This window comes from Chiloscyllium plagiosum, unplaced genomic scaffold (genome assembly GCF_037043375.1).
Source record: "Chiloscyllium plagiosum isolate Xiang-an unplaced genomic scaffold, Cpla_swu_hap1 HiC_scaffold_35, whole genome shotgun sequence".
NCBI classification, from domain to species: Eukaryota; Metazoa; Chordata; class Chondrichthyes; order Orectolobiformes; family Hemiscylliidae; genus Chiloscyllium; species Chiloscyllium plagiosum.
Genome location: NW_028270173.1, coordinates 51,129,279 through 51,154,415, shown reverse-complemented (window position 1 = coordinate 51,154,415; position 25,137 = coordinate 51,129,279). Strand labels below are relative to the sequence as shown.

Sequence of the window (25,137 nt, the reverse complement as noted above, 5' to 3'; positions counted from 1 at the left end):
AATAACTTTTAATGATTACAAATGACACATATTGGTGATTGTAGTTAAACAATGGTGATAAGTAGAGATAGATTTTAGTATTCAACAATAACTCAGATTTATAATATTTATATATTTATTTAAGAATTAGAATATGTAAAACTGATATTTATGTACAGAGATTTACATAACATTTGAAATTTGTTAACGTCAGATGCAAAATCAATTCCTTCAATATAGAAATTGCCTCTGAGTTGCCTCAGGACGTTGCTTCATTTCAGGTCAATCAGTGACCCACTGAAGACAGTGAGGATGAGAAAGTGTGAGGGAGGAACCATCCATGAAGATCCCTCTGACAGTGACACTGCTCACATTTCTGAGACGGGATGGAAACAGGACTTGAGAAGGTCTCACTTGAAGAATCAGGATCCAAACCTGGGGATCTGGGATCCACGGCTCAACCTGTGGAAACACATTCCCAGAAACATTGACCTCTGTCCTGAAGGAATTGAGTGTGAACAATGAGCTGTATTTCTGTGTGTCTGCTGTGATATGGAAGGATAGACAATGGTGTCCATGTTCACACTGGAACAGGAGAATCCTTTTATTCCGCAATGAGGCTCCAGGAATGTCCTGCAGTGGGGTCCAGGAAACCCACAAGGTCAGGAATGGACAGACACGAGGCAATCACTTCAGGGTGGGGAGGGGAGGGGAGTTAGTCTGACAGGGTTTAACAGTGTCTGGGAGGGTGGGACAGTGTCAGGAGGGGAGGGGAATTAGTCTGACAGGGTTTAACAGTGTCTGGGAGGGTGGGACAGGGTCAGGAGGGGAGGGGAATTAGTCTGACAGGGTTTAACAGTGTCTGGGAGGGTGGGACAGGGTCAGGAGGGGAGGGGAATTAGTCTGACAGGGTATAACAGTGTCTGGGAGGGTGGGACAGTGTCAGGAGGGGAGGGGAATTAGTCTGACAGGGTTTAACAGGGGCTCGGAGTGTGGGAGAGGATCAGGAGGGGAGGGGAATTAGTCTGACAGGGTTTAACAGTGTCTGGGAGGGTGGGACAGGGTCAGGAGGGGAGGGGAATTAGTCTGACAGGGTTAAACTGTGTCTGGGAGGGTGGGACAGGGTCAGGAGGGGAGTGGGATTAGTCTGATTGCATTTAACAGTGTCTGGGAGGGTGGGACAGGGTCAGGAGGAGAGGGGAATTAGTCTGACAGGGTTTAACAGTGACTGGGAGGGTGTGACAGGGTCAGGAGGGGAGGGGAATTAGTCTGACAGGGTTTAACAGTGACTGGGAGGGTGGGACAGGGTTTGGAGGGGAGGGGAATTAGTCTGACAGGGATTAACAGTGTCTGGGAGGGTGGGACAGGGTCAGGAGGGGGGTGGGATTAGTCTGATAGCATTTAACAGTGTCTGGGAGTGTGGGACAGGGTCAGGAGGGGAGTGAGATTAGTCTGATAGCATTTAACAGTGTCTGGGAGGGTGGAACAGGGTCAGAAGGGGAGGGGAACTAGACTAACAGGGTTTAACAGTGTCTGGGAGGGTGGGACAGAGTCAGGAAGGGAGGGGAATTAGTCTGACATGGTTTAACAGTGTCTGGGAGGGTGTGACAGGGTCAGGAGGGGAGGGGAATTAATCTGACAGGGTTTAACAGTGTCTGGGAGGGTGCGACAGGGTCAGGAGGGGAGGGGAATTAGTCCGACAGGGTCTAACAGTGTCTGGGAGGGTGGGACAGGGTCAGGAGGGGAGGGGAATTAGTCTGACAGGGTTTAACAGTGTCTGGGAGGGTGCGACAGGGTCAGGAGGGGAGGGGAATTAGTCTGACAGGGTATAACAGTGACTGGGAGGGTGCGACAGGGTCAGGAGGGGAGGGGAATTCGTCCGACAGGGTTTAACAGTGTCTGGGAGGGTGGGACAGGGTCAGGAGAGACGTGAAAATGCTACAAATAAATCTAGAGAATATTAATCTGAATAAATTTCAGTCAGAGAAAAGTTGACATGTCACTTACTGAATCATGAAGAAGCTGCACCAGAGATATCAGAAGCTGAGAAAATAAAAACAGAATGTGAGAAGTTATATCAAATATAAAATGAGACAGTGTGAGATATTCTCTATCACTCACTGGACCCAGGATTTAATCGCCCTCAGCACTAACTAACCAGACTCTCCGAGCCCACCCCCCAGTGGGAATTAAGGGTGAGTGAGTGGAGGGAGGGGCAGTGGGGGAAGGGAATGGAGGGTGACAATTCGAAGGAGAGACACTGGGGACATGGAGTAGAGAAACAGGACGATAAGAGAGTGTTGGCTGAGAAACAGCATTGTGAGGAGACGGACCCATCACCCTGAGCAACACCCTGGCAAATATAACTCTACACTCTAATAGGGGCAGCACGGTGGCTCAGTGGTTAGCACTGTTGCTTCACAGCACCAGGGACCCGGGTACAATTCCCACCTCGGGTGACTGTGCGGAGTTTGCACACTCTCCCCGTGTCTGTGTGGGTTTCCTCCGGGTGCTCCAGTTTCTGCCCACAATCCAAAGGTGTGCAAGTCAGGTGAATTGGCCATGCTACATTGCCCATAGTGTTAGGTGTGTTAGTCAGGGGTAAATATAGGGTAGGGGAATGGGTCTGGGTGGGTTACTCTTTGGAGGGTCTGTGTGGACTTGTTGGGCTGAAGGGCCTGTTTCCACACTGTAGGGAATCTACTCTACACCTCCCATTACCTTCGCCATCATTCCCAACACTCTGTCCCCTCAGTCACTTACTGAGAGCTGTTGTGTAGGTCCCATTTGGTGAACCTGCAGAAACAAAATAAATGTCCATTAGGATGGGGAATAATCCATTCTCAGAGAGTGAGAACACAACAAGTGTGAGGGGATGGAGATTGATGTGGGGGTGTTGGTATTGGACTCGTGTGAACACAGTCAGAAATCACACACGGCCCCAAGTTACAGTCCAACAGATTTGTTTGAAATCACAAGCTTTCTGAGCGTAGCCCCTTCCTCAGGTGAAGTGAGAGAGAAGCTCACAGACACCGAACTTATCAGCAGGGAGATCAATGGGCAGAGAGATCAAAAGATCATCCAAATGGGGTGAGTGGAGTCTCTGCAGGTGATCACAAATGTCAGATGGTGGGAGGAAAGTGTCAACAGCTGGATAACAAGAGAAGGGATGATCCAGAATCCCATTAAATGGGGCAGAGAGATCATTCCAAAACATTAAAAATACGGTGGGACTGGAGACAAACCAAATGCCTGGAATAACATGATCGGTATCAGAGTCACACGCCGAGGGTCAAACCAAAGTAATAAGTCATCCAAAACTGCACAAACTCATTAAGGGAGAGAGATCTTCAAAATTTATCAAGGTGATGGTGCCCAAACAAGGCAGGAAGGAAGGTTTTACAGGGATTGTGTCAGAAATCCTCATTCCCACACTCCCCTCCATCCTTACACTTTATGGAGATGCAGAAAATCCCTTCCATTCCATTAATATTCAGTCAGTGAGGATCTGATTGGGTGCAGTGGGTATAATGATCAATATTAGACCTGGTCTGGGCTGATCACATAAAGGAAGATCAGACAGGGAACGAGACGTGTTTATACGTGTGTATCTGTGTGTGGGAATTCAATCAGTTCCATTCCCCACAGTGCCCTGTACTCCCAGTACTGGAGATCCCCCCACACTCACTCTGTCCCCTCAGTTCCACATTCCCCTCTCTCTGATTCTTACCTCTCTGTGACCTTTTCCAGATGATTATTCCGACTATCCCGACAATAACAGCCAATAGAATGACCATTGATGCAATGAGACTTCCAAGTTGGGAATGCAGCCAATTGCTTTTCAGATTTTCTGAAACACATTGGAAATATATCAGGATTCTCTCTGTTCCTGGATTTATTTCTAACCCTGTGTTGATTGGGAACAATTATAACTGCTCCGAGCTGTTGGGAATTGTTGGGATTGGTTGAAATGCTGGTTTGACCCTCTCCCGATTTCACTCTCCAGTGAAGTCACCAAGGATCCCATTGATAGGGGTATAAACATCGTGTTGTACCTGTCCTGGGGGTTACCTCCCCAGACAGTTCAGTTCCCATTCTCCCCAATATCTCTGTGTCCTGTCCTTACTAGTGCTGGTGGGGTAGATCGGCCTTGGGTGAGGTGAAGGAGTGAGTGAATGGTTGGAGGGGTCTAGTTTGGTGTCCCAGAAAGGCACTTCCTCAGTGGTTGGGCAAGGGGCAGTTTGGGAACTCACTGGTGAGTGTTGGGGATGTTGAGTACCAATGGAATGGGGTTTGGGTGCCACAGTGGGCTGGTGAGGGGGCCTTGTTAGGGATCCAGTTGTGGAGTTCTGTGTTGTGTCCCAGTTGTCTGTCCAGTGTGATGCACTGCGAGTCTGACAGACGTCTGGAGGCGGTGAGGTGGTGTTGGTGCTGGGGAGAGGTCAAGTGTTGGTTGCAGAAGGTCAGGTCATGTATTTTGAGGGGATGGAGTCAAAGAGTTAAAGAGTCACACAACAAGTGTGTATGTTCAGTCCAACTTGCCCACACTGACCAGATATCCTCGTCAGTGTGTGAATGGAGGGATCAGCAGTACGTTTGGAGATGGTCGGTTTTCCAGCTCTCTGGTGTTAGGGACCACACCAGGCCCCCTCAAAATATCTGAAGAAGGTAGTCTAGATCTGAACTGCTTCTTATTTTAAAACTGGATGGGAAGTGCAGTGTTCCAGATGCAATGCAAGTGTTCAAACAACTCAATGTTAAGCAAAACACAATTTATTTAAACGCTGTAATTAAAATACAAACAAAAGAAAAAGGAAGTTTGAATAACTTAACAATTGAAAAATGTAACTGAACATAGTACCTATTATTAATTAACTGTTGCAATATTGTGACATCCTATAAACACCTTGGCAAAAAGGTAAATTCAGACACAGATTCTTACATGCTGTTCTCCAATCCAGGAGGAAACAATATCAAGAAAAAAATGCAGACAGTAGAAGCCAGGTGACATTCACTGAAGCTGCCAACTCTTTTGAGACCCCAAAGGCTTCTGACGTAACTGAAAAAAACCAAACTAAGAAATCTGGATCTGTGAGAGCTGGCCACACCCATTCAGACTGCTTCTATTGTTCCAGCTTAAATAAAAACTCCAAGGCCTCACAACTTGTTTACCTCAGTCATCATCAGCAGCGAGTTTGGTGCCTCTGCCTTACAACCTCTCTTCAAAACAAAAACTAGGACACCAACAACCTTTTAAAGTGGCAGCATCATCACACTAGGAGTTAAAGAAGCTTCCAATCCCTAACCTCAGAACCTGAGATCTTTCCAGAGGGTTCCGGATACGGTTTGAAACTTCCCAGACAAATCCCATTCAGTGAGTCAGGAATTCTGAGGGGTCCAGACCCTCCTCTCTCAAGGTGTGTCCAGTCTCTGACTGTCTGGCTGCTGGACAATCTGGGCCCATGTCTGGTGCTGAAGCCTGGAATACAAGCAAATCTTCTTGTAATTCTGGTGAGATTATTCCGGAGTGAAATCGATGAGAACTTCACCAATAACAGGGCTGTGGGAATCTGGAATCCCCAAAAGGTGCTGGAAGTTTGGGATTCGGAGACCCTTTCAAACTTAGAATTGAAATCTTTAACACAATTGAGACCAACATGACATATCAACGCAGAGAACAAGGTGGGTAGTTGCAAACAAGGAAGTGAAAAAGTGTCCTCTAAATAGTTTCATCTGTCACATGTATATACACACACACACACACACAGACACAGACACAGACACACAGACACAGACACACAGACACAGACACACTCTCCAGTCCCTTACCCCACTGATAGAGCTGGGCCTCTGCCAGACTGCTGTGTTCAATGTGACAGGAGTATTGATCCTCATCCCCAGCATTGATCTCAATCTCTTTCTGGATCTGATGGGTCCCATCGTGGTTCGGTCGTATCCCCGAGGAATGTGTCTCAGACATGACCTCTCCATTCCTTAGCCAGGTCACCTCGATGTCTACAGGATAAAACCCAGTGACCAGGCAGGAGAGAGTGAGCGGCTTGTCCTGACCATTGGGCTCCCTCCTGGGGATGAACACTTCAGGCTGAACTGTGATGGGAAAGAGTGAAATCACAAACAATAGACAGACACTGAATGGAATGGGAGAGCGGTTTCATAGATCAGTGAGGTTAGATCAGAACATGGAACAGAACTGAAATACATACCTTTCCTTGTGAAATAATCCTTTCCAACTTCCAGATATCTGTTTAAATGTTCAACAGATGTTTTTTGCAGATATGATTCCCAATAGTAGTTCCAGGATTGATCTGAATTCCATTTCTCTTTATTGATCACTGCAAAGTGATTTGCGGCAACCCATCTCATTCTGTCTGGCTCTAAACTAATGTGGTCCTTTCCATCAAATCCAAATCTCATCGATCTCTTCACAGAGCCATCTTCACTGACCTCAACAGAATGTATCCATTGGAGAGTGTGAATTCCTGTCAGTGACCAGACAGGGATCAATCATCAATAAATAATAGATAATCACACACTGTCTGATCAGAGGGAAAGGGGATCAAATATCAGATGGAAATAGGGGATGAGGGTCACAGTCTGATCAGAGGGGAAAGGGTTCCAATCTCAAGTTAAAGTTGCAGAATGAGTTGACAGTCCTCAATTCACTTTACATTCCAAGGTCAGTGCTGGGGGATGGACTGAGTGGGGTGACCCAGGGGTCAGTGCTGGGGGATGGACTGAGTGGAGTGACCCAGGGGTCAGTGCTGGGGGATGGACTGAGTGGGGTGACCCAGGGGTCAGTGCTGGGGGATGGACTGAGTGGAGTGACCCAGGGGTCAGTGCTGGGGGATGGACTGAGTGGGGTGACCCAGGGGTCAGTGCTGGGGGATGGACTGAGTGGGGTGACCCAGGGGTCAGTGCTGGGGGATGGACTGAGTGGGGTGACCCAGGGGTCAGTGCTGGGGGATGGACTGAGTGGGGTGACCCAGGGGTCAGTGCTGGGGGATGGACTGAGTGGGGTGACCCAGGGGTCAGTGCTGGGGGATGGACTGAGTGGGGTGACCCAGGGGTCAGTGCTGGGGGATGGACTGAGTGGGGTGACCCAGGGGTCAGTGCTGGGGGATGGACTGAGTGGGGTGACCCAGGGGTCAGTGCTGGGGGATGGACTGAGTAGGGTGACCCAGGGGTCAGTGCTGGGAGATGGACTGAGTGGGGTGACCCAGGGGTCAGTGCTGGGGGATGGACTGAGTGGGGTGACCCAGGGGTCAGTGCAGGGGGATGGACTGAGTGGGGTGACCCAGGTGTCAGTGCTGGGGGATGGACTGAGTGGGGTGATCCAGGGGTCAGTGCTGGGGAATGGACTGAGTGGGGTGACCCAGGGGTCAGTGCTGGGGGAAGGACTGAGTGGGGTGACCCAGGGGTCAGTGCTGGGGGATGGACTGAGTGGGGTGACCCAGGGGTCAGTGCTGGGGGATGGACTGAGTGGAGTGACCCAGGGGTCAGTGCTGGGGGATGGACTGAGTGGGGTGACCCAGTGGTCAGTGCTGGGGGATGGACTGAGTGGACAGACCGAGGGGTCAGTGCTGGGGGAAGGACTGAGTGGAGTGACCCAGGGGTCAGTGCTGGGGGATGGACTCAGTGGACAGACCCAGCGGTCAGTGCTGGGAGATGGACTGAGTGGAATGACCCAGGGGATAATGTGGACAATTGACGGTGAGATTTTACCTGAAGTCTGGTTTGTCCTTTTCATGATCGATTTCAGATTCCCCTTTGCCAGCCTGGTGTGTGTGATCGCCTGATCTGTAGCATCGTCCCAGAATTTCACACTGAGTGAATCAGCCAGGAACTGCTGCCTGGGGACACAGCGACGGGTATCACTGTCAAAGTAACCTGTTTGTATTCCGTTGACCATCGCAACAACAGTGACTTCAGGGAAATCTTGTTCTCCTGAGACAATTGTATATTTTATAGTTCGTGAGTTAGTCTCTGTAATATAAACAGTTCGAGGAGCTGGTTATCAAACTGCAGAACAAGCACTGGAAGGGAAACTGGGAGGGAGAGGAACTAGCAAACAAGACAGAATGTGGCTGGTGGGGGGGAGGAAGAGAGACTTGGGGGAGAAAGAGAGCCAAACTGGGGAGGGATGGAGACAGGGGAGGGACAGAGACAGGGGAGGGACAGAGACTGGGGAGGGACAGAGACAGGGGAGGGACAGAGACAGGGGAGGGACAGTGATTGGGGTGGGATGGAGACTGGCATTGGAAAATAAATACTGGGGATGGGGGAGAGAGAGACACTGGGAAGGAACTGGGAAATAAGGAAGAGAGACTGTACAGCATGGAGGAGGGACACTGAGGAGTGAGGAGAGAATGTGGAGGGTTTGGAAATGAGATAAGGAAGGTCAGAGGTGAAGAGAGAGCATTGGGATGAGGACAAAAGAGACTGGGACCTGGAGGAATAGAATGGGTGGGGTTACAGATTGAGAAGGGCGAGAGACAGGCGTAGAAGGCAAAGATATTGCAGGGGAGGGAAAGGGATTGGGAGGAGCAAAGGGACTGATGAGGGGATAAAGACTGTGAAGGAGGGGGAGAGAGAGAGATTACACAGGACAGAAAGAAACTGGGATGGGGAGCGGGGGGTAGGGGTTGAGACCAGGGAGGGAAATGAGACTCTGGGGAAGGTTGGATAAAAGATTGGGGAGGGGATGGGAAAGAGGCTGAGGTTAGGGAGGGGATAAGAGCTGGGAGGAGGTGGAGAGACTCAGGAGGAACAGAAAGAAAGAGAGAGAGAGAGACACTGGGGAGGGGAAAGAGAGAGAGAGAGAACAGCGGGAAGGAAGAGAGAGAGATTGTTGGGAGAAAGCAAGAGACGAGGAAGTTTGCTCAATGATTTGGTTGATATTTCCTAGTTCTGCCATTGGATGTTAAAAATGTCCAATTTCGCTTCATTTATCCCTGTCATTTAAACAGGAGCTGTGCCACATCATTTCATTCGGTATTCGAACTGGGGATTGCTTCATTAATTGGGAGGCACTGGTGTTGGACTGGGGTGGACAAAGTTAAAAATCACACAACACCAGGTTCCAGTCCAATCGGTTTATTTGGAAGCACTAATTTTCGGAGAGCTGCTACTTCATCAGGTGATTGTGGAGAATAAGATTGTAGGACACAGAATTTACAGCAAAAGTTTACAGTGTGATATAACTGAAACCATATATTGAAAAAGACCTGGATTGTTTGTTATGTCTCACACACAGACAGACACACACAGATACTCCGACACACACATACACACACATACACACACGCACACACAGACGGACACACACAGACATTCCTACATACACATACACACACACACACACAGACGGACACACACGAACACTCCTACACACACCTAACACACACACACAGACAGGCAGACACACACACACGGGCACACACAGACACTCCTACACACACATAACATACACACACGCACACCCACATGTACACATACACATATAAGTTTGTGGGTGAATTTGTACTTGCAGAATTACATTGTATTTTGCTCAAAAACTGCATGAATCCATGTAAGAGTCTGTAAATCCGTTTTTAGATTTGAATCATTCTGACCATTGTGGCACAGACATTTTCACACAGGGAGTTTACACCTTCAATACCTTATCTGGGCCATTTGTTAAAATGCACTTGAGGATGTAATTTTTAAAAAAAATTAAAACACTATTATCCCCTCAAGACTGATGACTAAACTTTGTGATCTCAGACTGAGCCCCACTCTCTGAACCTGACCTGTTTCCTGACCCACAGGCTATAATCAGTGAAGATTGGGGACAATATTTCATCCTCACTAACACTTAATTCTGGAGCCCCCCAGGGGTGCGTACTCAGTCCCCTACTGTACTCACTGTATACCCATGACTGCGTCACCAAATACCAGACTAATGTCATTTACAAGTTCGCTGATGACACCACCACAGTCGGTCGAATCTCAGATGGCGACGATAGAGACTACAAATGAAAGACCTGGAAAAATGGTGCACTGAGAATAACCAAGCTCTCAATGCCGGCAAAACCAAGGTACTCATTATTGACTTTCGGTGGGATGTTACTCATGCCCCCCCTACACATTAACAGCACAGAGCTGGAACGAGTGGAGAGTGTCAAGCTCCTGGGAGTGGTCATCCACAACAAGCTTCCTTGGACTCTTCACATGGATGCACTGGTGACAAAGGCCCAACAACGTCTCTTCTTCCTCAGGCAGCTGAGGGAATTTGGCATGACGCTCTGCCAACATTTATAGGTGCGCCATCGAGAGCATTATGTCTGGATGTATCACTACCTGGTATGGCAACTGTACCATTCAAGATCGGAGACGGTTACAGAGAGTGGTGAACTCAGCCCGGACAATCACAAAGGTCAACCTCCCATCTATAGAATCCATCTACCAGGCCCACTGTCAAGGAAAGGCCACCAGCATTCTCAAAGATCCATCCCACCCTGGCAATGTTTTTGTATACCCTCTACCACCAGGGAGAAGGTACAGAAGCCTGAACACATTCACCAGCTGGTATTGAAACCATTTCGACCCGACTGTTGCTAGAATACTGAATGGACTCACAAACGCGTAGCATTTGCCTGTACCTGTGTTTTTGTTTTGCTGCTGTTTTAATTATTATTTGCTTATCTCTGCTACTTAACTCTGTGATCTGCCTGTATTGCTCACAAGACAAAGCTTTTCACTGTGCCTCAGTACACATGACAATAAATACAATACAATTTTGCTGTCAGCCCTGAGCTGTTCAGTTCCCTGACAACCAATCACCTTGCTGTTGGCGGGCAGAGGAGCCCTGTCATTACAACCGGCTATGAGGCCACAAACCAATCAGCTTCACTTTAAACCACCCCTCAGCCCCAGTTTACTGGTGTACTGATCCGTATGATATCACTCAGGTTTATCTCATCGAATATGAGTTCCCTGATTGTGGCTGTTAACCTCATCCAATCAGGAAGCCCCAGCTGACAGATATAAACAGGAGGGTCAGGGGTTCTGTCCACTCGAGGAGCTGGCTCCGTGCTAGCTGAGTCACTGTCATGTGCTAGGTACCTGTAAATAAAGGGTGACTCCAGTTTGGGGGGAGAAAGTGGAGTCCCACACTAGTGTTCTGGAATTAAACATAGGAAATGAGAGAGGCATGGGAATAGATTTGGCTCGAGTAGATTGGGCAGGAAGGCTAAAAGATAAGAGAGTGGATGAGCAGTGGCAGTTGTTTAAGGGGCTAGTAAAATTCCTCACAACTAAAATATATCCCAGTGATTAAGAAAGATGGTAAGCCGTTGTGGTGGGGCGGGGTGGGGGGAAGGTGGGGGGAGGGCAGGGGGTAGAAGGTCAAAACCTTCCAAAGCTAAAAAAGGAGGTCAAGGACAATATAAAGTCAAAAATGAAGGTCTACCATATTGCAAAAGCCAGTAGCAGGTTGGAAGCTTGGGAAACTATCAAACATAAGCAAAGGGATACCAAAAAAGTAATAACAGGAGCTAAGGTAAGTGAAGAAAGAAAATTGGCACAAAATATCAAAAAAGGAGAGCAAAGGTTTCTATAAGTATACAAAAGGGAAGAGAGTCGCTGATGTGAATGTTGGTCCCTTGGAAGGTGAAACTGGAGAGTTAATCGTGGGGACAACTGAAATGGCAGAGATGCCAAAGCAATGCTTTGCCCCAGTTTTCACAGTGAAGGACCACTCTTATTGGTTCGAGTCAGTGGCAATAGAAAGGGGAGAACGTAAAACAATCAGCATTGATCAGGAAAAGGTACTCAGCAAACTATTAGGATTGAGGGCAGACAAGTCCCCCGGTCCAGATGGCCAAGAGCCGAGGGAATTAAAGGAAGTGATGGTGGAGATAATGGATCCATTCATTACAATATTCCAAAATTCCCTCGACACGGGAAAAGCTCCCATGGATTGGAAAAATACTAATCTTATTCAAAAATTATAGACCAGTTAGTTTAATATCTGTTGATGGAATCAATTATCAAGGAAGCAATATCAGGACAGGTGGCAAGTCAGAATGCGGTCCATCAGAGTCAGTATGGGTTTATGAAGGGCAAATCATGTTTGACTAATTTGCTAGATGGCTTTGAAGATGTGAGAAGCAAAGTAGATAATGGGGATCCTTTAGGTATAATGTATCTGGACTTTTGGCAGGTATTTGATGAGGTGCCGCACAAAAGGATAATATGGGATTATGGGTAATTTATTATCTTGGGCAGATGACTGGCTAATGGACAGAAGACAGAGAGTCGGGATAAATAGGGTTTTTTTCCGGATGGCAAAAGGTTACGAGTGAAGTGCCACAGGGTTTGGTCCTTGGGCCCCAGTTATTGACAATCTACGTTCACGACTTGGATATAGGGAAGGTTGCCAAAAATAGGCAGGACGGTAAATTGAACAAGGAAACAGGAACCTTACAATAGATAGGGTAGGGGAGTCAGCCAAAATGTGGCAGATGGAGTTTAACCCGGATACGTGTGAGGTCATGCATTGGGGTCGAGCAATGGGAAGGTGACCTTTTATCTACATGGGCAGAGACTTGTGATGCTGAGGTACAGAGGGAGGTGGGTGTCCTCATTCATGAGGTACAGAAAGCTGCATGCAGGTCCAGCAGATAGTAAAGCAAGTGAATGGAATGTTGTCTTTCCTAACTCAGGGAATAGAATATAAAGGGAAGGCCGTATTGTTGCAGCTATACAAGGCATTGGTGAGACCGCACCTGGAGTATTGTGCACAGTTTTGGTCCCCTTATTTGAGGAAAGATGTAATGGCATTGGAGGCAGTTCCCAAGAGGGTTGGTGAGATTGACGCCAGAGATAAGGGGTTTGTCACATGAAGAGAGATTGACCAGTGTAGGCTGATACTGTCTGGAGTTTCGAAGAATGAGGGGAGATCAAATTGAGGTTGTCAGGATGATAAAAGTCATGGATAAAATGGATGGGGAATGGATGCTTCCCCTTGTGGGGCATCCTTGGACGGGAGGTTGTAGGATGAGACGGAGCAAATTTCAAACAGAGTTGGGGAGAAGCGACTTCTCCCAAAGGGTTGTGAATCGGTGGGATTCATTCCCCCAAAGTGCGGTGGATGCTGGGACAGTGAGTAAATTTAAGGAAGAGTGAGACAGATGTTTAATTGGTAGTGGGGTGAAGGGATATGGGGAGAAGGCAGGAAAATGGGGGTGAGGAGCAGAACAGCCATGATGGAATGGCAGAGCAGACTTGATGGGCTGAATGGCCTAATTCTGCTCCTAGATCTTATGAACATGTGACTTGGTGACAGGATCCCAGCCTTGGTGGAGATATTTCAGCTGAAACCAACAGCTACACAAACAGGGTTCACAAAAGGTATCGAATTCCTTACTTCCAAAACATGCAGCCATCCTTGTAAATCCCTGCTGGAAAACAGGGCTTTCCCATTTCAGTCCACAATATTAAAAATCACAATAAAAATACACTGTTTTTACACATTTCAAACTGAGGGCCATCCACACCACAGCTCACATTTTATTATTGACAGACAAAAAAACTACAGGCGCTGGGAATCCAAACCAGAGAGGCAGGAGGCTGGAAGAACACTGCAAGCCAGGTAGCATCAGGAGGTGGAGAACTCATCATTTTGGAGACAACCCTTCTTCAGGACTTGGGGTGGGTATGGGGGGAGCTGCAGATAAAGGGGGTGGTCCCCCCTGTCCTCACCTACCATCCCACCAGTCTCCACATCCAGCACATCACCCTTAAACACTTCTGCCAACTCCAACTAGACCCCACCACCAAGAACATCTTCCCCTTCCCAAAGAACATCTTCCCCTCCCCAACCCTCTCTGTTTTCCACAAGGACCATTCCCTCCGACACTCCTTGCTTTGCACCACTCTCCCCACCAAACCCCCCCGAACCCTCAGATACCTCCCTGTGCAACCAGAAGAAATGCAAAACCTGCTCAACACACCCCTCACCTCAATCCAGGGCCACAAACCGTCCTTCCAGGTGAGACAGAGATTCACCTGTCTCTCTTCCAACCTAGTTTACTGCATCACCACAAATCCCAGGAACCCCATCCAGGACAAACATATAAATAGAAAGCAGGAGACAACAGCTTCGCTTCACTTGGAGGTCGCCACTGATGATGTTACCGAGCCAGGTAATGAAACGTCAGGATATCAAACCTCCAGCTCAGTGAGCAAACCTACACCCTAAACCTCAACCTGAGCTGCAAACTTTCACAAACCTTGCACTGTTAAGAAGCTTTTAGATTACGAACCTGGACACAAATCCCATCAGAGTCTTCCAGACTGTGCTGCCTTCAATGTGTATAACAGGCGGCTGATCAAATATCCCCCATTTCAAACTCTCCCCAAGAGATTCACATTCACCCCAGACACAGAGAGAGAGAGAGAGAGAGAGAATGGAAAGCTGAATTCTGTACTTACCGGGAGAGACCCAGGAAAAACACAGGGAGATGGAGAAAAGGATCAGCAACATTCTGGGAATCCACTCTCCCTATTCCAGTCAGGGATTGGGAATAAAAAGTGATTGGAAAATATCTGCTGTTCACAAACTGAAAAATTAACAAAATAAACATTCTTTCCTACCCATAATGCCATTTCCTGATCGACAAAGTAATTTGATCATTTGCTGAACTTGAAGTTGCCGAACCAGTCTCAGTCCCAGTCTCAGTAAAAAACCCAATAAAGAGGTGAACAGATTTCTGTCACCAGTTCCCAGGGAGATCAGACACAGACAGGTTGAGTTACTCGCTGTGAAACAGACACAGGGAAAACTGACCTTTCTCCCATTGGCAGGACACAGGGTGTGGGGTCTTTGTGGGATACCCTTCGGTGGGTCGGGTGGACTTGTTGGGCCAAATGGCCTGTCCCCATACTGTAGGGAGTCTATGAATCCATGATTCTAAAAACAGCCGTCTCATGTTCATATGAACTTGTACCAGAAGCTGAAAGAAAACAATTTCAAAATCTAACGGAAGAACTTGGTCAAAGTTTGAAAAAAATCAAACAAAGTAACATTGAGAAGTGGATAAGGCCATGAAAATAAATCAGACACATATCACAGTCTTGGAGAGACTACTTTGTTGGAGTTCAAGAATTCACTTTGTGAAATATTGGCAACTCATGATGAAGAGCAGAGAGTTAAAACTGCGAAGAATTTCCTTGTGTTATAAAGTGGAGGTTGACTCCACCCCCCCCCCCCCCCCACCCCCATCCCCAAAGAGGAACACCTCACCTCATAATCTGTAAAAGGGGGTGTGCAGAGTGGTGTACCTCAGCAACTTCAAGCGGTTCAATAAAATAAATCCCTGACACTCACTTTAAAATCAATTCGTTACCATCTATTTATCTCACTCGAACAGTGAACAAATTAACTAAACTATTAACAAGCAGAATTAATCCCGATTAACTTCTAACTATTCCCAATTACAGCAAGATTCTAATGGTATGCTGTTCCAACAAAGAACAGTCCCACTTATACATAAAAATATTTAGTCTCTCAAAATTACATCCATGTTGCGTGCCTTCTGGAATGTTCTGTGCCTTCTCCAACAATTCTTCTGTCAGGAATATTAACTAGCTGTACCACTGGTACCATTTTTATTTTAATGGCACTTTCTCTAAGACATAGATGAGGCTGTGAGAGCCAGTGATTCTCTCTTAAGAGCTGAGGGCCATTGGCTCTGCTGGAGGGCAGTTAGCTCTGGGGTCTTTATCCAACTGCCCCCTACCTTCATCTCCTTGATGACATATCAATATTTCACACAATAGGATTGGTCTTCTGTTGTTAAAATCATCAGCCTTAAATTTAATAGATTTTTGGTATCGAAGTCGCTGCTCAAATTAATTGGCTAAATTCAAAAGCCTGTTGTCTTGAAAAAATAACTGGTGTTTAGCCTGCTAACTGTATAGCCTTTCAATATAATGTTTCAATTTGGGTGCTCTCTGTGGATTTGCAAACCTTCAAGCTGCTGTTCACAGACATCCATTTTAAATCTCTAAACATAGAAAAAGCACTAGATTTTTAAAGGGACCATGCAATGCTTTCCCCCACCCACCCCTAGCCTTTTACAAATACCAAATTCTAATTTTCTACCTTCCAATCCACAAGTACTCTCTCCAACTTTGCAGCACTTGTGCGAGGAAAGTTTCCTCATGTTTACCAAGACGAGTAGGAAAAGAAATTAAGATTTTTAGAGATATGGGAGCAAGTCAATCTTTGCTAGGGAGAGATACAGAGATGTGTAATCAGAAAAAGTATTGCTAGAATACATGGAGTCCATGGTGAGAAACATAGTGTTCTTTCATGTACGGTGAAGTTAGAGGGTCTGATGAAAAGTGGTGGATGGAGTAACAGAGAAATTCTCGGTTCCAGAACAGTTCATTCTGGAATGATTCCTGAATGTGTGATAACAAGGTCACAAAGCCACAGGTTGAACAGAAGGAGAGAACGAAGAGAAAAGATAAGCAAGTTAAAATTCAATTATCAGAAACTATATTTGTTCAATTTGTTGAGAAAAAGCAAGAACAAAGCATACGTTTTCTAGCTCAGAGATGTTAGCGAAATTACAACAGAAAGGTGGAAAGATAACACAGTTTTACCGAAAAGGTGAATCTGCGCCTATCCCACAATGTCACTCTCTTAAAAATGAAATGTTGATGAGGAAATGGAGACCATCACATATTCAAGTGGGTGAAAAATGGGCAGAAGCTCATCAAGTTGTATTACTGGTGTGTGATATAAAGGAGGTGTTGTGGGTAGCACCATGAGAGTTACCAGTAGGAGGTCATTTGGAAGTAAGGAAAATAGAAGTTTATTTTTATTGGCCTGGACTGCAGAAAGATGTTCGGCGAAAGTGAGGACTGCAGATGCTGGAGATCAGAGACAAGGTTACAGTGGTGCTGGAAAAGCACAGCAGGTCAGGCCGCATCCGTGGAGCAGGAAAATCCATGGTTCTGGCAAAAGCCCTTCAAAATGTTGTTGCATTTTGCCAGACATGTCAGGCATGTCAGATAATTGGAAAACTCATTTATTGATCAAACCAACACCCTTAATACCTATTCCAGCATTTGATGAATCTTTTACAAAAGTTTTAATTATTTGCATCAGACCCAACCCTAAAACAAAAAGTGGGGATCAGTATTTGTTGACCATAATGGATGTGTCTCTGAGATTTCCAGAGGCCATTCCAGAATGAGATAGCATGGCTGAAAGGAGGGTAGAAGAATTACTCAGTATTTTTCCCTCATTACAGACAACCTGTAGAAATGCAATTGGAACAAGGATCAAATTTTACATCAAAGTTATTCAAGGAAATTATGAAGAGCTCAGGCATCTAAATAATTTAAATCAATTGTGTACCATCCAGAAATGGGGGAGCATTCAAACTTTAAATTGAATTGAATTTATTGTTACATGTACCGAGGCACAGTGAAAAATTTTGTCTTGCGAGCAATACAGGCAGATCACAGACTTAAATAGCAGAAATAGTAAATAATAGGTAAACAGCGGCTAAAACAAAAACACAGGTACAGGCGAATGTTAAGAGTTTGTGAGTCCATTCAGTATTCTAACAGCAGTCGGGTAGAAACGGTTTTGAAACCAGCTGGTGAATGTGTTCAGACTTCTGTACCTTCTCCCTGATGGTAGAGGTTATAGAAAAACATTGCCAGGGTGGGATGGAGCTTTGAGAATGCTGGCGGCCTTTCCTTGACAGCGGGCCTGGTAGATGGATTCTATAGATGGGAGGTTTGCCTTTGTGATTGTCTGGGCCAAGTTCACCACTCTCTGTAACCGTCTCTGATCTTGAATGGTACAGTTGCCATACCAGGTTGTGATACATCCAGACAGAATGCTCTCGATGGCACACCTATAAACGTTGGCAGAGCGTCATGCCAAATTCCCTCAGCTGCCTGAGGAAGAAGAGACATTGGTGGGCCTTTGTCACCAGTGTGTCCACATGAAGAGTCCAAGAAAGCTTGTTGTGGATGACCACTCCCAGGAGCTTGACACTCTCCACTCGTTCCACCTCTGTGCAGGGGGGCAGGAGTAACATCCCACCGAAAGTCAATAATGAGTTCCTTGGTTTTGCTGGCATTGAGAGTTAGGTTGTTCTCAGTGCACCGTTTTTCCAGGTCTTCCACCTCCCGTCTGTAGACTGTTCATTGCCATCTGAGATTCGATCGACTGTGGTGGTGTCATCAGCGAACTTGTAAATGGCATTAGTCTGGTATTTGGTGACACAGTCATGGGTATACAGTGAGTACAGTAGGGGACTGAGTACGCACCCCTGGGGGCCTCCAGTGTTGAGTGTTAGTGAGGATGAAATATTGTCCCCAGTCTTCACTGAGTGTGGCCTGTGGGACAGGGAACTAAGGATTCAGTTGCAGAGAGTGGGGATTAGTCCAATATCAGTAAGTGTAGTCATCAGTCTCGAGGGGATAATAGTGTTGAAGGCTGAACTGTAGTCAATGAGTAGGATTCTTATGTAGCTGTTCTTGGAGTCAAGATGCTCTAGGGACGAGTGAAGGGCAAGTGACATGGCATCTGACGTGGATCTGTTGGTCCAATGGGCAAATTGGAGTGGGTCAAGAGCAGTGGGGAGCCGAGAGAGGTTGTAGATGTCCGAGAAGACCTCCACCAGTTGATCTGCGCATGATCTGAGTGCACGGCCTGGTACTCTGGTCCCATCACTTTGCTTGGATTCACACGCAGGAAAACTGACCTGACCTCTGATGCAGCGACGGTTTGGAGAGGTTCATCAGGACTTGTTGGAATAGGTGTTACCTCTCCACCAGAGGTCTGCTCAAAGTAAGCATAGAAGGTGTTGAGACGATCTGGGAGGGATGTGTCATCGTCTGCTATCTTGCACTGTCTCTTTTTCAAGCCTGTGATGTCATTCAGTCTTTGCCATAGTTGCCGGGTGTCTGTCTGGGTCTCGAGTTTGGATCAGTTTTGGTCCTTGGCTGTCTTCATGGCTCTGTGAAGGTCACACCTGGATTCCTTATATTTGAGTGGGTCTCCTGATGTGAGGCCTCACACCTGGTTTTTAGCAGGTTCTGTATGTCCTGATCCATCCAGGGTTTCCTGTTGGGGAACACCCGGATTTCAACACTATCTTGAGGGCATACAGTCAAGACCATCCAAGGGATTGTGTTATGAACCAGACCAAATCCCCTCAAAATATTCCGAAGATAGTCTGGACACTAACTTTTTCTTATTTTAAAGGTCAACATGAGATGCTGCATTCCAGATGCAATTTGATTGGTCCATCTACCGGATTTAAAGCAGAACACACTTTATTCCCCCACTGTAGTCAAAATACAACAAAATAACAACTCTATTAAAAACATAACAGAATAATTGAAGCAATAACTATTAGTAATTATCTGTTCCAATAGAGTAATATCCCATAAATATATTCTTGGCAAATTGTAAATTCAGAAAACAGACTGACTCACATCCAACTGCAATAACAGGAAGAGAACCCCCAGCTTTTGGCTGTAACTGAGAGAGGGATAAATAGATTCCACGTCTTCAATACCCAACAGCAACTGTTGAAAGGTATAAAAATATCCTGGTTCTGTGGGAGCCTGCCCCCACAGGGTCATTCAGGCTGCTTCTATTATTCCAACTTATAAAATCCCCAAGGCCTCACAAGCTGTTTACTCTCACGGCTCAGCTGGACTGCTCACTACCTCTGCCTTAAAATCTCTCTTCAAATAAAAACCAGGGTAAAATCCATCACTTAATGCCATAGTGTCATCACAACTGGGAGAACAAAATTGTATTTTGACATTTTTTTCAATTTGGGATATACCTAATAAATCAGCTAAATTTGAATTTGTATTCGGACATGAGGTGGGGGGACCATTTAAATTAATTCAGGAAATATTGAAGAGTCAATATTGAAGAGACTAAGTATTAGGACTACTTGATAAATATTAGGGAGAAATTAAATAGAGTGGGTGAGTTGGCTGGACAGTGTGTAAACCCAGCATGCCATGTGGTGGTTCAGGAAGCAAACAGGTGCTCAGACATGTGTAGTTTTGTTAATGGGGATAAGGTGATAGTGTTACTGACAGTGGGAGGTGAACATTAAAAGGCAAGGGTTAGTTGGCTTTATTGAATCAAAAGGAAATTGAGTGAGGGGAATTATTGGATAAGAACGTCAGGTAGAAAGGAAACAGGGTGGGAATTTGCTCAGAAGGTGTTTGAGAAGGAAGAAAAGTGAGATGAGAATGGATACTTGTTACAACTCAGAGGGAAGACCCAAATCCAAATGAGTCTGAATTTGATTTTCCTCAAATTAAATTGGACAATGAAGAAACTTGCACTAAATTACTGAGTTCCCTTCCAGAGGAAAATCAAACTGACCTGAAAGTCTGATTGCAATCACATAAAGATATGTGGGAATAAGCCGGGAAGTAGTCAAGTAATTGCTCATGGTAGAAATATAGGAAATGCTTTTCCAATGAAGAAACATTCTTGTAGACTTAATATTTTGAAATTGCTAAAAGTTCCAAAAGAGTTTGAAAACATGCTCAGCGATGACATAATTGAATGAGTTGCAGTGAATGGAGCTCACACACAGTGATGGTCCCAAAACCAGATGGTACCCAACAATTTTGTGTGGACTATCGAAAATACAACGCAGTGATGGAACCTGCTTTGTACCCTATGCCAAGATTGAAAGATTACTTTGAGAAGGTGGGACAAGCAACTTACATTTCTCAGCTTGAACTACTCAGAGGATACTGGCAGGTGACTTTAACTGAAAGAGTGAAGGCAATTGTGGCTTATATGACAGCGAGCAGCCTTTACCAGTTCAAAGTGATGTCTTTGGACACGAAAAATGCCATATTTTGAAGACTAACTAAGAAGGCCATTTTGGGATTGTTCGATTGTGTGGTGTACTTGGATGATCTTGTCATTTTCAGACACATGTGGAAGGATCATTTGGAGTATCTCTCAGAATTATTCAATCAACTTCAGAAGGCGTGCTTGGTGCTAAACCTGGTGAATAGTGAGTTCACAAAATTCCAAGTCATGTTCTTCCGGCATATCATTGGACAGATGGCCCGATAAGCTGTGAAAGGAAAGGGTAATGGGGAGGTTTCCATACAATCGACAAAAAGAGGGCTGAGGAGTAGCAGATGGAGTTTAATTCAGATAAATGTGAGGTGCTGCATTTTGGGAAAGCAAATCTTAGCAGGACATATACACTTAATGGTAAGGTCCCAGGGAGTGTTGCTGAACAAAGAGGCCTTGGAGTGCAGGTTCATAGCTTCTTGAATGTAGAGTTACAGGTAGATAGGATAGTAAAGAAGGCGTTTGGTATGCTTTCCTTTATTGGTCAGAATATTGAGTACAGGAGTTGGGAGGTCATGTTGCAGCTTTACAGGACATTGGTTAGGCCACTTTTGCAATATTGCATGCAATTCATTCAGAAAGATGTTGTGAAACTTGAAAGGCTTCAGAAAAGATGTATAAGGATGTTACCAGGGTTGGAGGACTTGAGCTATAGGGAGAGGCTGAACAGGCTGGGGCTTTTTTCCCTGGAGCGTCGGAGGCTGAGGGTGAGGTTTACAAAATTATAAGGGGCATGGATAGGATAAATAGACATGGGCTGGAGGAGTCCAGAACTAAAGGGCATAGGTTTATGGTGAGAGGGGAAAGATATAAAAGAGATCTCAAGTGCAACATTTTCACATGGAGTATGTTACGTGTATGGAACGAGCTGCCAGAGGAAATGGTGGAGGCTGGTACAATTGCATTTAAAAGGCATCAGGAAGGTTAAATGAACAGGAAGGGTTTGGAGGGATATGGGCCGGGTGCTGGCAAGTGGGACTGGATGACGTTGAGATAACTGGTCAGCTTGGATGTGTTGGACCGAACTGTCTGTTTCTGTGCTGTACATCTCCATGACTCTATAACCGGTTTTTATCAAATGATTGAGATAGATTTTTCTTGGGAATGTGCTTCCACAAATTGAACAGTGGATCCCAGATCCACCAGGTCAGAATCCTGATTCTTCAGGTGAGACTTTCCCCAGGAGTGACTCCATCCAGTGTCAGCAAGGTGATGGCTCTCACAGTCGAAGGGATCTTCAGGGCTGGTTTACCTCACCCTTTCTCATCTTCAACAACTTGTTCCCAATGACAAACATCTGTGTTGCTTTGTGTCAGAGTCACATTTAAACAGACATTATAATCTTACTGTTCACTCTGAAATTACCCAATAAGACCATCTTCTGGATTGGATCCTCAGACACTGGAACCACATGAGCTGAACATTGTCACCGTGATTCATGGTCAGAGCATCGATAGCTGGTAGCTCAGCTTTTAGATGGACTTTAGTGTCAGGATCTTGTTTAACCACCTGATCTCCATTGGCAGTGTCAGGTAGCTCAGGGGAAAGTGATTCCAGATCATAATATGGTCTGAATACATGACCCACATTTCACAGACAGAGAGCAGGATCCTGTCAGTAGATGGATTGCACAGAGTGAGAGAGAAAAGGCAGATAATGAAAGGGAGATGGACAGATATAGGTCAGTGTTAGATATGTCAGTGTGCACTCATCCACAGCTCACTCAGGAGTGTAGAGAGATATACACGGATGGAGATAAGTACAAAGGCAGAGACATCTGTTTGCACCCACACACAACATACAGATGGACATACACACACAGATATAGATACAGTGTTAGATAAAGATACCCAGTGATGGTTCATTATCTGGATGGCGTTGGTCCTTCATTGTGCAATGATGGAGATGTTAGGAAGGTAAAATTCCAGTCTACCACAGAGTGGTACCCAGACCTCATTAACCTCGAGCTCTTCAAGAACACTTCCACAGCTGTTTGAAGGGATTGACACCATGAACCATTGACTTTTCAGACAGGTATGGTATGATACTCCCCACAGCTCCTCCAGTTCCATCTGAGAGATTAAATATGACCATCCTCTTTCCTGGTTGGAATCTCCAGGACTTGGTTGGTCAAGTGGTTAGTTGAGGAAAACCACACGAGAAGCTAATGAGAACAGGCTCTTGTTTTAAACAGGACTGAGTTTACTTCATGGTAACATCTCCATCCAGGATACACTGGCGTTGGGGAGTGAGGGGGACATTGTTTTACAGACGATGAGGGAGATATCCATGCTGGGTCTCAACCCTTCAACATCCACAGCTGATCTCTTCACCCAAGTCCATGTGACATCATCATAATGGGCAGTGCTTAATGTACTCCTCAGCATTAACCGTTTCAGAGCCAAACCCCATTTACCAATAATATGTGAGACCCAGAATGGGGCATTTCATGTAAAGGGATTTCAAGTCCCATAGATGCGGAATGAAGCAAGGTCTTTGTCTGCAGCCCTCCCACCACATTACAGGAAGAGATTGATGACCTTATAAACCCCTTGAGGGAGCTGTCTGATGAACGTGATGTGTATATTGTAAAATATAACCGACAATTATAAATGTAGTGAGGCAGCTCAGAGAGCCACAGACTGCACTGAAAGGATGTGACTGACTTTACACTTTGTGTCACGTAAATTGGATCCAATACGGAATTTTCTTTTTACAATTTTTACAAAGCAAATATGCAAATGAGAAAACAATCGTTTCCTATTTATATCATTAAACTGACTGTAAATGCTGATAATTGTAGTTAGACATCAATAAATAATTGTTCATTGTTGATTGAATTCATTGCTAATAATTTCACGAGATTTTCACTCACCACCTTGTGGGTCCTCGTATCAGCAGTTGTTGAGGGTCAGTTCAATGTGACCTGCGAGAGTTAAGGCCATTCATGGGTTACAGGTCAGTATCAGTCACTGCTAACCCTCGGCTGGCTGGAAATCCCATGGACCCTGGTGTTCTTCCTGGTACTGAGTCTAATTCAGGACACAGTCACAGGGGAGACACTCAGACCCTGGGGGAGGGAGGAGAGTGCAGAGAGAGAAACAAAGACTGTGGTGTGGGGTCTTCATGGAGTGGATTAATGACAGAGAGTGGTGTGGGACGTTTAGTTCCAGAGGCTCCAGTATGGGAGTTGATGGTGAGAGTCTGGTACAGAGAATCCAACATGGAGATTCAGCTGGTTCCCTGCAGTCATGGGAGAGCCCATCTCCCCAGTGATCCTCATGGAGCATTCCATGTGCTGGAGGCAGACCCACAATGTCATTAGGGAGGGACGGAATTCCAAGATTTGGAGCCAGTGACAGTGAAGGAATAGATGGTCAGGTTGGTGAGTGGCTTTGAGGGAACTTGCAGATGATGGTGTTCCTCGGTGAAGCTACAGAACAGGCCGAGGTGTGCAGAAACAACAGGAGCAGCAGAGACAGAGCTCAGTGATTCCACAACCAACAGATCAGATCTGCTGTCCTACCACATCCAGTCATGATCATTCAACAACTCAATGTAGGAGGAGGAGGCTCCACTTGGGTTGCTGGATTCCTGCTCCAGGGACAATCCCGATGTACCATCACCTCCCCCAGTTGGAAGGACTGAGCCATATGTTTACTGTGAGAGGGGGATCCCAGGATCCTCGTGCTGTCCTGATGCTCCTGAGCTGGTGGGGGAGGCCTCTTCTCAGCCCCAGCCTTACTGGCTCAGAGCCTGAACCTCAGCCTGGCTGTGCTGGAGCTTCCCCGTCACTGGGACCGGGTCATCACTTAGCACTTGTTCCATTTTTCTTCTTCTGCAGCTTCACATCAAACAATGGATCAAATTTCTCAACAAATAGGGTGCAGCCTCCAAAGATTGTTGTATTACTGGTTTTTCCAGTTTGTAAACAGAAGCTGTTTCCCCTCAGAGTGTTTAATTCCCAGTCTCTGATTGGAATAGGGACAGTGTATTCCCAGAATGTTGCTGATCCTTCCCTTTACCTCCCTGTGTTTTCCCTGAGTCTCTCCCGATGAGTACAGAATTCAGCTTTCCATTCTGTCTCTGGGAACTGGGAGATTAAAGGCCATTCATGAATCATAGAATCCCTACAGTGTGAAAACAGGCTATTCGGCCCATTGAGTCAACACCGACCCTCTCAAGATTTTCCCACCCAGACCCACCACTCTATT

General features: G+C 45.9%; 1 protein-coding gene across 1 annotated transcript; it reads right to left on the bottom strand.

Moving 5' to 3' along the window:
* Positions 1-73: 73 nt before the first annotated feature.
* LOC122546903 (class I histocompatibility antigen, F10 alpha chain-like) lies at positions 74-14,527 on the bottom strand. The gene is made up of 8 exons (XM_087979652.1): positions 14,476-14,527; positions 7,723-7,983; positions 6,204-6,479; positions 5,809-6,087; positions 3,710-3,829; positions 2,743-2,775; positions 1,987-2,022; positions 74-441 (listed from the first exon to the last, which is right to left on the bottom strand). Exons 1-7 carry the CDS (start codon positions 14,525-14,527, stop codon positions 1,991-1,993), a joined length of 1,053 nt encoding a protein of 350 aa, XP_087835778.1. The 3' UTR covers positions 74-441; positions 1,987-1,990.
* Between the last annotated feature and the right edge of the window lie 10,610 nt (positions 14,528-25,137).